Below are 13,883 nucleotides of genomic sequence, written 5' to 3' on the forward strand. Positions count from 1 at the left end.
TAGAATTATTTACTGTAAATTACAGTCTCAGATATATTGTTATAACAGTCAAAAAAGAAGCTAAGAGATATATCAACCTTGCATCTGGAAACTTTGATTAATTGATTTGGATACCTGTGATTAATAAGAGTCAAGAAATACTCTATTGGGGATAAGCATAAAATCAAGACAATAAAAATAGTCTTCCTGGTTATGTTTGTAAGATTGGTGATTATTTTATCCTTCAGTATTGATAGCAGGACCTATTCCACTAAGAGGGCTATGGCAAATCCTGTTGTTTTACTGGTGATAACGAATGGAGCATTATTAAAACTATCCATTTTGTGTCAGGTTATAAGTTTAAGAATATGAAGAAGACGTTGGTCATATAGCTGTGTGGGGAAGACTACAGATAAGTAACGACAGTCCTTTTTATTTTTTCTATTTCCAGAGGATTTCAACACCACAAGCAAAACATCAGAGATGAGTCTTTTTGTCCTTAGCACCTTTTATTGAAGTATGACCCTCGATGACAACATGGCAGGCATATCAATGTCAGCCAAGAAGGGAGTGGTGGAGGACACAAATGTAAAGACAATAAGATTCAGAAAAATAATAGCATTACATTGGATAGACAATCCCCCGAAATTATACAGCAAACACTGATTCTTTATTTATATACACCGTCCCACACCCCACCCCCTTCTAAGGATTTAATCTTCAAATAATACAATATTCTGCCACATAATTATTACTGGCATACATAGCTCCTCTGGCAAAGAGAGAGAGCCACCAAGTTCCACACGGGTAGACATAGCCAGAAGTACACCCAACGTCCTCCATCTGAAGCTTGTTACTAGAAAAGAAACACATCTAGGGAGCCTAGAGTTGAGGATGCAGTTCTGGTACCCCTTAGGCACCTTTCTTGGCACATGAGGTTAAATGGCAAACAGAAATACGGAGCTGATCTTCAAAGAGACTTTTCATATTTTTATTCTTTTTCCTTTCCTGTGAACCCAGTTTCTCCCTTTTTAGGGCTTTAATTTCAGCACATCTATCCCATTCCCTTAGCTTACACTTGGGTGTTTGCTTTTCTGTCTCAGAGGAGTCTTCAATCCTGAGACTTGAGGGGAGTCAATTATCTACAGCCTTGGGGATGGGAGAAGAATAGGCATCCATAGCAACCCTGCATCGATTCCCTTGTGTCTGCCACCCTGCTTTCCCAGTACACAATGAGATTTATGGAAGTATTTGGAGGGAAACAGTGGATGGTCAGCAACTTTTGAGGGGGATGGTCAATCTTTTAACCTACTTTCATGCTGCTATCTTCTCAGAGGCCTTGAAAGAAGGCTAATCCCAAAAACCACAACCAGAGAGAGATAACCCAGGCCAAGTAGCACTGGCATTTTGTTGGGATGCTCTTCACTGTGGAGAGGCCCCAGCAGGAGTAGGGCATACCAGTGTTGGTTCAGTCCATCAAACTTTCTTGCTCGGTGTAGCTTTGAAGTTGTCTTTCAAATCCTTTGGATACTCAGCCCTGTATTCTGAATTCAACTATAGAAACCATTTTGAGGTGGGACAAGTGATAAAAACTGAGAATTAAGGTGTTGGGTTCTACCTCTAACAATGCCAAAGCAACAAACAAACAAACAAACAAACACAAACCACAGTTAATAGTATTTTTGGTATCATATACTTACAAGGTATAATAAACCTAACAAAGGCTACAAATACTCAGCCTATGGCCATGATATCCAGTAAAGTGACTGCTCCTTGTCCTACTGTAACCAGCTTGCAATGACAGAACACATAACTCTCACTTTCCTAGTATAAGACATTTTGACTTCCTTACTGATTGTCCTAGGGCCCATTATATATATATTTTTAAAAAAGGTAAGACAAGTATGGCTTTTAGTCAAAGCAGTTCCTTACCCCTCTCAATTTTGGGGGGGGGGGTAAACTCTCAGCCATCCTGAGTGGAATAGCACAGAAGAGTAATAATATAGCACAGCTCTGCACAGTACTTTTGTGGCACAGCATAGAAGCTACTGAGCTTCACTGCTCAGTATACTTTTAGGGTTATGTTGACAATAATTTGTGATCTTCTTGAGGGAAGAATGACAGTACTGACAGACAGTGCTTACTGCAGAGGCAGCAGTACTAAAAAGCATAACCCAACAGCTCACAGAAAAGGTTCCCACCCCTTTAGAATTCCCGTAGCTGTCAGTCACAGTGTGCAGAGAAGAGAGTGGCCAGTATCTGTAGCAGCCGTGAACTGGCAAATTCTTTGGTTGAATGAAGTACACGGAAGCTACAGGGAATGTCCTAGGACCCTGAGGAACTCAGCTGGAGCAGGTGGTGATGCCAGGGCTTGGTTGTTTTGGGCTTCTGGGGTATTGTGAGGCACTAGCATCAAGGAATGTACCCAGTTACTTGGGAACAGAAGACTGAGCTATTGGGTGGTTGGGTGAGAAGTCCCCTCTTGCGATTGCCTGCCTGAATGCTTTTCCAGGATAGAAGCTGGCTACCAGAGTCAGGTCTCGGTGAGAGCAGCAGCTTTAGTGCTCTGCATATCAATACCTCTTACCTGGGGTTTGACTTTCCAGAGTTTCGGTTCTCATGCACAACCATGGTTGATGACATTAAATGGAACATTGTAGAGTCAAACAGCTGATCAGTTTTAAATTATGTTCCATTATGTGTAGTGTGATGAAATTTTGCTCCATCCCACATGGACCATCCATTATCTATTTATCCAGTGTATCCAGGCAGCCTTTCTTTAGTCACTTATTAGTCCTCTCAGTGACGAGATTCACAATTGTACTATTTACAGGCTTTGGTGCTATTGAAGATTTCAGGCATCCACCCAAGGGGATGCTTTAGTACATAGGCCCCGAAGACAAGGAGGAATCGTGTGCGACTGGATCCTCGACGAATCATAATTTGCTCCGAGGCCTGGCCCTGGCTGAAAATACTCTCATGGTTTTGGTTCCTTGAGCTAGCCATTGGTTGTTGGAAGAGTGCCTTCCACACCCACCTTCCTTCCTTCATGTATCCTGGGTCTGTCAGTTATAGGAGAGTACCCTGGTTTCAAAAGGCACTTAAAGACCATTGCACTCTACTCAGGAATGTTAAGGTTAGAGACATCCAACCCTCAAGGGAGCACATAGCTAAACTATGGTAGGGAGGCTCTAAGTTCAAGGGGAGAAATTTATTAGCTACTTGAAACTATGCTAGGATGAATTCAAGGCTTTGGCACTTGCTTCCTCAGCCAGGGTGGACTTAGGCTTATGTTTTCCTTCTGCCTAACTTGTTTTTCCTTGCCTCCTTAATTAAGAAAGAAAGAGAAAACTTAGAGATAAATACAATCAAAGACCATGTGAAATATGATCAAAACCCTCTTCTACAGTAATGAAGCTAGCTGTGTTGCAAAGTCAACTGTAATAGAGAAATGTGAGAGGCCCAGAGAGTGACACCTTGGCACAAAACTCCTAGTGATACAATACAAAGGCAGGTCCATCATGTGAAGATGGGGTAAAGGCCACAGTAACAGTGCTATTAACTAGGTGTTGGGGAGGGTAGACATGGAACCATTTTGTTTAAGCCTGTCTATTACTTGAGGGGAGGAAGACTACAGGGGTACACTCCATGCTTGCTCCCCTTATATGCGACCTCCCCTTCTGTGACTCCGGCTGCCACGTTTAGCAGAGGCTCTGAGACTGGTCTGAGGTGAATGTATTCAAGACAAGCACACATGTGTGGACAATGGCTAGCTAGGTCATGATCCCTAGGGAAGAGGAAAAATTGCATAAGCACTTTAGCTTTGAACCTCAAGAGGGTAGTGTATCAAAAGAGAGTATCGAGTCTGTGAAGTCTTTGGTGCTTTGGTACAGAGATGAAGGCACTGTTTAGTCCTCGTTCACTGGGTGGGAACGAGTATGGTAGCGTGGCCCCACCTTGCTGCAGCTCTGTAAGAGAGAAGCTTGGGACCTTCCCAGGCTCTCCTTGATGGCTGGCCAAGGTAGATGGCTGGACTCATCTGCTAAGTAATTTCTATATACTTGGCTAACAAACTGTTCCTGAAGATCGAAAGTCCCTTTCCACTGGTGACAGGCAGAGGCACAGTGGCACACTCCTGGTGTAATTAGAAATTGCTGGGCCCCAAGTGCAGGCTCTCTTTGAGGCATTTAAGCTGCTCTTCTCCAAGTTTGATCTTCTCCTCCAGCTCTCTCTGTTCAATGATGAGAGCAGATTTCATCTTCACAAAGTGCTGGTAATCTTGGAGCTGGTCCTGAGGCAGGTAGCGGGAGACCATGCCGAACACCAGCTTCTCCCTGCGGTCCACATGCTCCTTCAGCTCCTTGGCATCTGCCAACTGGTTTGTCAGCTGCTGCTTCTTCTCTATCAGCACCAACTGGGGAAGCAGAGGACCAATTAAATGGCATCCCAATCACGAGGCATCTGCACACGAGTCTTTCACCAAGGAAGCAGCCACAGAACAGTTACACATTTAGGTACTTAATCAGCCTTAGATTCCCTGCTCTAAAGTTCACATTCATATACAAACCTTCCTTTTCCCATAGCCAAAGGAAGACCAGCAGAGCAGCAGTTTTGGATGGGGGTGTGTAATCACCCCTTTCTATCTCTAAGGCTGTCTTTAAAGCACAGACCACCACTTGGCTTGGTAGAGAGGAAACCTCTCACAAAGCCGATCTAAGTCCCTTCCATTACTGAACAAATTGCACTACGGTGATGCTTTCTATATGGTGTCTCTGTATGAGTTGACACGCGTGGGATGTGTGTTTGTGTGTATGCATGTGGATGGAGCTCTTACTGTGGATTCAAAGCCACTTGTATAGGGAAAGGTAATGGAGTTTAATTCAAATATAATTGCCGAATGAAATAACCCACACAATTGAGGGCCTCTTTGCAGCTCTAAGGGGATCGGAAGCAAATTTGCTGCTGCTGCTGCTGCTGCTTTTCCCTCACCTTTATCACTACCATCGCCACATCCCCATTAGCAGCTGGCACTAATTCCATATTCACTCTGTTTGGGACCCTATTTTATGCAATTAACCTGGGTTATCTCAATCCTCCCAGAAAATACACGAAGCAGACTGTGTGCTTGTTTCATTTTGCAAATGAAGCACATGAGACAGAATAGGCTACGTTGCCTATCGTCACACGCAGCTAAGATGTGGCACTAAAACTTCAGAGCACTTCTAAAGCCAGGATTCACACTTCTGATGCTCATTTTCAGTTTCCCTTTAAAAGTTAAAAAGGCCATTTCTTCCATTTACAATTCCAGGGAACCCGGACCTCATCCGTACCTTCTCCTGGTTGGACTCTGAATCATCGATGCTGTTGATAGCGTTCTCTACCCGGGCCAGTCGTCCAGAGAGTGACAACAACAGGTTGACCACTTTGTCCAGGTCTCCAATAAACAAATGGTATTTTTCAAACTCATTGGATTTGCACACGGCTTTTAAGTTGGCCTCTACCTCCTCTCCAAGGGCAGCATTGGCATGGATGTCATCCAGTAGCCCGCGCTGGGCCTCCCGCAGGACAGAAAGTTTTCGACTAATACTGTCAATGAGCTGAATCTAAAAGAGTTATATGGAAAACAAAGGTGAACATGGACATCAACAGAACCTGATCTGGGCTTAGCAGAAACCATGGCTAAAGAAACAGATTACAGATGGAAAGGAGAGAGGGAAGAATGGAGGGATGGAGGGAGGAAGGACATGAGGGGAAGGAGAGAAAAGATAGTTTGGGGGTGAAACCTAAGCAAGTGAAAAGTAATTCTAGTTTCTTGAGCAGTTACCTTCCCTCCCTGTTGACAGGAATCGCGTCAAAGATTCCTTGTCACCAAAGTTCTTGATGTAGGATGACTGTTACCCATGGACCCAAGTGACATTTGTAAAATGCAACCAAGACTATAAGAAATAGGAACTAGAGACCTTCCGAGACCCTACATTGGTAAGAATTGTCATCAGATACTTTCTAGTTTAGGCATTCTGGAACGCTGAAGTTTGGAGTGTTCTTTTCTAATAGTTCATTTGGAAATGATAGAGGTGACCACTGTCAGGAGAAGTCAGGAAATCATGATTGTGCACGAAAGTGTGGGCAAAGAACCAGATCCACTGAGGGGCAGGAAGCTAGTGGTGTGAGTGGAGACTGAGGAAAAAAATGTAAAAGGAGGAACCACTCTGCTCCTCAGTACCTGGGCTCTACATCCTGAACCTTTAGCCTGGGTAAAGTGTACTGTATAAAGCTGCAGATGTATCACAGGCTCATCCAGAGCTCATCTGTTTTTCTGGAACCTGGCAAATTGATGACCTTCTTCCCCTCTCTTCCTTACACACAAACATAGCCCTGCTCCACCTGCAGCCATAACAAATCACTCTCTGTTATTTTGTTCTTTGCCATTTCCAGTCATCTCTGTTCCCGTGGCTAGACTTTCATTATGTTTGTCCCTGGAAAGGCCAGGCCTTGAATAAGCAAGGACCAGCTCTCTGCCATGTTCAAGAAACATAGACTCCAAGGAAGAGCATCTGGATCAATAAAATTTGACACTTCCATGGTCCAATTATTTCCCTGACATTTTGCTTCAGATGGGAAACTGGAAGGAGTGTTTTTGAAAATGGTCTTATGTTTTCCTCCAAGTCATGTCCTGAAAGAGAAATATGGGCAGATGAACAATTTACATTGAGTTCAAATGTCCACAAAATGGTAAATTGGGCCTTTGAGGTTGCCATGACAACTCTATCTGCTTATGAAATAAAATAGGTAAGTGCAAGGGTGGGGGCAAAATGATTCCAGGAACTTGATTAAAAAACTAGGCTACTGGTACTTAGAGGAAGAAAGGAAGGCTTGGAATGACAACAACAACATCCCCATTTATCTATTTTGTATTTTCAAGAGATAATTGACCATCATTGCAAATAAATAATAGTCTGCCAGCCTATAATTTCTCCTTAGTCAGTCTGTTCTCTCTCCCAGAAACTTACAGAGAATACAAATTAATGGCACTGCCATTGGCCAGATCTCTGATGTGCCTTAGGCAGTGAGTTAGCTTGCTTAATTCAAAAGGACAGTATGGGAGAGTAGAAATCCAGGACCTATAATTTAGTCTGTGACCCTTGGAGAAGGTAATCCCCTTTAGCTGGCAAAAAAAAGATGTGGGGGCAATAGTAATGCTTTCCTTGCAGGGCTATCACTGCACAGCAGAGCTCAACACTGGCCTGGCAAGTTCAAGGCTCTGGGTTTAGCCCTAGCACTACCAGGGTTGGAGAGGGAGGGAGGTTGGTTGGTTGGGGGTGCAGCTCAGTGCAAAGTGCTTTTCTAACACATGCTAGTCCCTAGGTTTGATCCCAAATACTTCAAATAATGCTATGGAAAGATTCAAGTTATGGCACTTAGATCAACAGCAAAGCACCAGCTTAGCACACATAAGGTTCTGGGTTCAATTCTCAGTAACACACACACACAAAGGTCCTGGGTTCAATTCCCAGTAACACACACAGACACACATGCACATACCTGGGTATAGAGATAGACACACATATATACACTCCTACCTTAGCTCAGTGCCCATTCTCTCCCCCAACACATACACACACATTGTGATGACCCTAAGAAATAGAGGGAATGGTTACTGCTATTATTGATTAGGACGGACTGAGGAGAGACTGCTTGGTTTCTATACTGAAACACAGAGATGAGAAAAATGCTAGAGAGTGTGGAGGGCTGGTTGTCCTTCTTCCATTTAACTGAATGCTAAAAATCTCTGGACTATACCCCAAACCTTACCTTTTTTTGAGCCAGTTCATAGTCAACTCCCTCCTCTCCCAGGCCTGCCTCTGCCATCTCGGGCTGCTGTTTTAACTTGTTCAGCAGTTCTGCTTTGGCCACAGAAATATTATAATAAGCTGAGTAAGAGGTAGGGATTCCTGAGGCCCCCAAAGGAGGTGAAAAGTGCCGAAACTCTTGTCTGTGGAAACAAAAGGTGACCATTTGAGTACTTTTGTTGACAGACCACTAAGGGTTCTTTCCTTAATTTTCTCTACCTGTAATATTTGACAGCACTTCCCACAGCTGGTGTAACACAATGGAAATAAAGGCACCATTCAAACATGAACAGGTAACATGAAGGTGATCTGAAAGTCACGTGAAAGTAAACTTTAAAAATGAAGTCTATTTCCATGTCCTATGTCCCTGAACTTAGTAGTTCTCAGGACTTCTTTATCATTTGGCTTAGTCATTAACAGCCCATTAAAATGTAGAAGAACTTACAAGACCTCAAAATTGTAGACTTCTGATGATAAATGACTCGCTTTAATAATTCATGACCTTCAGCAAGGGGCAGAAGAGAAATGTGTTCCTCTAAGCTTGGTGAACTCTCCTCTAACCAAATACAGAGCCTGTTCAGTCCAGCTGTCTGATCTGCTTGTTCATAAGGGTACCTGTGACTTGCCTCATACTCCTTTCTCTTATCCTGATGCCATTCCTGCTTGAAATGGCCCCACAGTAAAGAGGTCATCTGTGACCTTAGCCATTGTCACCTTTCTGAACACTGGGATGAGCATCTTCGCCAAGGACTTGTCACAGCCCATCACATTTCTCATGTGATGAGCTCTTCTGATACTTCCTCTTGTAGGACAACCCTTTGGCTTGAAAAGGGACAGCACCCTTCCACTTGTGGTATATTCTCACTGGCCTGGCCTCCTGCATGGGTTCAGAATGACATGGGGAAGATGAGCTCAGTGACACCCAGGGGTTCCACGAGTGTAGCAGCAGACATTGTTATCTTGGTGTTACCAAAGCCTGAGGGGATAAAATTTTGCTTCTCAGAGCCCCAGCCAGTGAAAGAGAATTTCTCCTCAGGAAAGAAGCAGTTCTGGCCCTACTTTGGCTTGGATTTGGCCTCTTTTGCCATTAAGGCTTCTGGTCTGCTGGAAGTAAGGAAAATTAAATGCTATGTCAGGTTTCAGTAATGAAAGGGAGAACAACTCTGCCCAGGGTTTCTGCAAGGGCAAAGTCCACCCCACTTGGGTCGGTCTCTCTCTCTCTCTCTCTCTCTCTCTCTCTCTCTCTCTCTCTCTCTCTCTCTCTCTCTCTCTCTGTGTGTGTGTGTGTGTGTGTGTCTGTCTCTCTGTCTGTGAGCATGTTCCCTTTGCCAGGCAGCTATTCCTACCATCCACCTGTCTGTATATCACCAGCCCTTTCTAACCTCTAGCTGTTTGAAAGAGAAAATGGGAGAAACTCATTAGTCATTTCTGCAGCTATTTGTAGCTCTTAGATAAAGGTCAAATATAATGGCTAAAAAGGCTCCAAAGCTATTTACTGATTCATGCTATGCTGTCTCTTAATTCATCACACAAAGGCAACCTGGGCATGCCAATATTCTTCGCTCTAGAGACGTTTATTTTACGCATAGGCTTTCAAGATTAGAACTATAATACTAATATATGCACAGTGCTTGTTCTACACCAGAAACTGTCCTAAGACATGTAGCACACATGTGCACATATGCACACACACAACTGATTGATCATCATAACCACTTTACATAAAGGTACCATGAAGACTGAAAAGGTGAAATTATATTCCCCAGGCCAGTAGACAGTGGCGTCCACACCAACAGCAGCCCAACGCCACATCTGTGCCTTTATCTTTTATACTCCTCTGTGATAGTGACAAAAGAACAACTTGATACTGTACCAACCCCTATTTGTAAGAAACTTCCTAACTGAACTATGTCTTTAATATCAGAGAAGGGAGAATATTGGGAAGGTAATACAAATGAACTCTGAGAACTCCTGTTTATCCAAATTTATGGTACATGTCGATGTTCTGAGTCAGAAACTGTAAAGATCCAAATTCATGTGCTCCATGGAAAGGCAGTTTCTCAGCAGCTATGGCCCTACAGTAGATCGTGCTAAGCACTGCTCCAGGGTTCTTTTTCTCATTACTTTCATGAACAGGGAAGGGATTATAAGAAATCTATAAGAACCTAATCTGAATTTAAAAGTAAACATTACATGAAAGCTCAGAACCTTCTGCTGAGCAATGACAGACGTGCTTAGACTCCAGGAATCCAACTAGATCTCTACTGGCACTAGTTATGAGCCTGGAGCAACATTTGATCATTTCCATGACTTTCTTCCATGTGTGTTACTGAGTCTGAACCTAAAAAGTAAACGTGTTGTAGAGATACTATGGTTTAACAAGGCTAGAACTTGGCTGTCTTTATTTTCATTTCACACCGAAAGCTTTACACGTCTATTGATCCTAACACTATCTTGTACTTTCCTAGGATCTGAGAAGAACCTTTTCTAGGACCTGAGATACCAAACTGATGCTGTAGGCAATGAGCTAGACAGCCTGAGTTCTGGTTAATTGTGAGCCTGTCAGAAAGTTACATCTCCTCCCTTAGCTTCACTTTTCTCATCTGAAAGGTGGAGGAGAGTGGTTCTAACTCTTTCTTAGGTCTGTCTGGGGAGACTAAATCAATGCCCCAATAGGTCCACCCTAAATTTAAAATACTTATAACTACACCTGACCTTCCAAACCTTAGCAGTACAACTATCGATTGTCAGCATTTTCTTAGATGATTACAGTGCTGATTGCCACCGCTGTTTCCCAGCACCACAAAAGGTTACTGTATGGCTTCTTGCTAGGTTAGGAAAAGGCCAATACTTCCTGACCTTAAAGCGTCCTTCCATCCTTCCTACTGTGTTCATGGTGCATTTGTGCATTGTAAACTCTAAGAAAGAGCACATCCTGTGTGAGGAATGATGAAAATACTTAAAACCATGCTCAGCACATAGTAAACAGGTGAAGAAACATCAGCTGTGATAGAAAAGATGCTCTTCTTGAAATCTGTATCATTTTAAGAAACATCTAGAACTGATTCTGGCTGCTAGGAGCCAAGGCTGTGTGCAACTGAATGTATTCCCTTGCATTTTATAATTTGTTATAAATAAATCTCTGGAGTGGGTTATAAGATACCTAGAAATAGTGATTTCTTTCTCAGTAGCCTGGGTCAAGAGAATAAAAGTTCATAAAGGAGGAAAGCCCAAAGCCTGGAACTGTTGCTTCTGGCACATATTACCCTATAAGAGAGAAGATAACATAAAGCCCCAGCCAACTACAAGAACAAGATCTTTCTGACTGAGGTTGGGGGAGGAGGACTAGGGGGAGGAGGACTAGAAGAAGGAGAAGGAAGAGGAGGAGGAAGAGGAGGAAGAGGAGGTGGAGGAGGAAGAGGGGGAGGAGGGGGAGGAGGGGGAGGAGGGGGAGGATGAGCAGGAGGCTATGGCAGCTGTAGCAGCCTAGATTTAGAGGCAGACAGATCTGGATTTGAGTCTTTGCTGCAGAATACTGAATTAATTAGTCCCTTATTTTGCTCAACTTCAGCTACCTCATTTGTCAACTGGAGATATTAATGGCCAACAGGGATGTTGGGAAGAACAACTTAAATCATGTACATTAAACGCCAGGCAGTGTCTGGCACATAGAAAATGCTTAATTGAAAACTTATTTGATTACCTGTTTTGCCTTTTGAAATAGTAGCTCAATGCCTACTATCTGCCAGGTAACCTTTCAATCTCTCTGCTGTGATACATAATGACCACAGCACAGTTAGTTTCTACAATGTATTTTCCAGTCACAAGAAAGGCAGCTCGAGAAGCAGCCACATGTGGTCTGCTAAGGGCGTCTCACAGAGCCCAGGAGCTGGGATTTATAAATGCTTTCCTTATGGCACCTCAGAGAACTGCTCAATCAGCTCCAGATAACCAAGTAACAAGATTAGCCTGTCCATAAAAGTCACATAAACAAGGTACTTCTAATAGCAACTCCTCCCAGGCAAGATCCTGCTATAAAAAGATTTAAAGAAAGCAATTAGGGGGACACCTGTCTGCTCATCCCCAGTGGGGCTCTGAAAGAGGCCAGGCAGAGCTAAGAGCATAAGCGCTGAGCAATGGCGACCATGGTGTTTCTGTTTGGGAGCAAAAAGGGCAGATACACAGCATGCTATCCAGACCAGCACTCAAGTAGGCAGTCCACAGTCCTCTTTTGATCTTGCAGCTCACCCTGCCAACTATTGCCCACTGTCTGGTAAAGCAAATGCAAAGCAAAGGCCAAGCAGGGGAACAAGAGGGTAGGAAAGACAAAGAATGCCCTTAGCTGCTATCACTGCATAAGTGCCTGGCCCTGGCAACATCTTTCTTCTGGTGCTGGGGGAAGAATTCATAGGCCCAGGCTACTTCCGCTAGAGCACACAGGAGCCAGGGTTCAGGGAGGGCCTGGGACAGGCAGATGATGGTTTATGCTTTCACCATCAGGGGCCAGATATTGACAGCTAGTTTAAAGAGACACTGAGAAGCAATACCCTATTTTCTTAATGATAGGAATAAAAAACATAACTTCGTCTTCCTGAGCACCTACTATGTCCCAATCATCTATTCATGTGCTTTGCATGCCATATCTTAATAGTCAGAACCAGGGAGAGGTGGTGCATTATCATGATCTTATTTTCCCAGATAAGAAGAGTAAGAATCAGTGTCAGATAGCTAGCCAGTGGTAGAGGAGAAATCCAATTCATGCTGCGGCTGCCTTGTCTAGGATCCAATACCTTTACAAACACTTACTTTGGGGTCACAGTAGCTTCTTGCTCAGTTGTCCTCCACAGTCCATGAGTGCCATAATAGCAAGGAGGTTGAGCTTTTTCAGGCTGGGGTACAGTGCAGCTCCGCCCTGGAGGCACAAAATTGCTGGGATGCAGAGCAAAGGCCTCTTGTTCTTGGATGCTCTGCGAACTCTGCTTTGAGGCTTCCTGGTGGCCCATCTTCAGGGACTGTGGCTGCTCCTCTGTATTAGGGGCACAGGAACCAGTGGATTCTGAGCTAAAATACTGGGGTGGTAGGTCCTCCTCTTTCTCTCCCCCCTCCTCTTGCTCCTTTTCCTCCTCTTCTTTCTCTTCACATCGCTGCTGCTGTTGTTGCTGTTGCTGCTGCAGCTGCGCTGCCCGGAAGAGCCTATATTTTTCCCAGTTGGGAGGAGGAGGGCGAGGAGGAGGAAAGGCCTTTTTTCGGGCCCCAGGAATATCTGGCTGAGTCTCATTGCCTTTACTAAGTGATTCCCTCTGATGTTTTCCCCAGGCCCGGGTATTTTGAGGCTCTAAACTGATGTGGCTCTCAGAGAAGGCTCGGCTCCTCAGTGGGCGGGGCATGGAGGCCATGGCGCTCTCATCCTCATAAACAGAAGATTCCTCTGGTTTGTTTGAGGCACATTTGAAATCTCCATGGAGGTCAAGAGAAGAGACTGCTCGGTAGTTTGACAAATCCAGTGCTGCGTTCTCAATACGAGGTCGGAAGGGAGTAGACAAGGAAAAGCTGGCCTTAGAATGAGCCATTTCCCTGCAAAACAGCAGATAAACATTGACCAAGACACATATGTGATGGATGACATGATTCTGAAATGTTCTAATGTAGTAAGGGTAATGGCAATAGTAGTAAGAATATAATAATGACAGCAAACATTTTTTATACGCAAACTAAGTACTAAATACTACAGCAGTGATTCTTAACCTTCCTCATGTTGTGATGACCCACCCAGCCATAAAATTATTTTCACTGCTACTCCATAACTGTACTTTTCCTGTTATGAATCATAATGTAAATGTCTGATATACAGGAGATCTAATATGTGACCTCAAAGGGGTTGTGACCCATGGGTTGAGAACCACTGTACTAGTGTACACGTTCAATGCTCTCCACGGTCCAATTTATTTTCTCCTTACAATAGACCTGGAAGGTAGTTCTTACAGTTTTGATTTTATCGCTTGAGAAACCAAGACATAGTCAGGCTAAGTAAATTGTCCAGAGTTATAAAGGTTA

At 43.8% G+C, this 13,883-nt stretch overlaps 1 protein-coding gene across 2 annotated transcripts in view; it reads right to left on the reverse strand.

Annotated features, from left to right (window-relative positions):
* Positions 1-491: 491 nt before the first annotated feature.
* The window catches only part of SHROOM4 (shroom family member 4), a gene marked incomplete at its 5' end in the record, with an annotated part of 197,893 nt that continues 184,501 nt past the window's right edge, over positions 492-13,883 (reverse strand). For both annotated transcript variants that reach the window (XM_080909984.1, XM_080909983.1), the window contains 4 exons: positions 492-4,393; positions 5,310-5,582; positions 7,792-7,972; positions 12,636-13,403. In XM_080909984.1, coding sequence (XP_080766110.1) covers positions 4,124-4,393; positions 5,310-5,582; positions 7,792-7,972; positions 12,636-13,403 — 1,492 coding nt within the window. In that variant the 3' untranslated portion in view covers positions 492-4,123. The remainder of the gene's footprint in view (positions 4,394-5,309; positions 5,583-7,791; positions 7,973-12,635; positions 13,404-13,883) is intronic.

Source organism: Micromys minutus (assembly GCF_963924665.1).
Source record: "Micromys minutus genome assembly, chromosome: X".
Taxonomy (NCBI): Eukaryota; Metazoa; Chordata; class Mammalia; order Rodentia; family Muridae; genus Micromys; species Micromys minutus.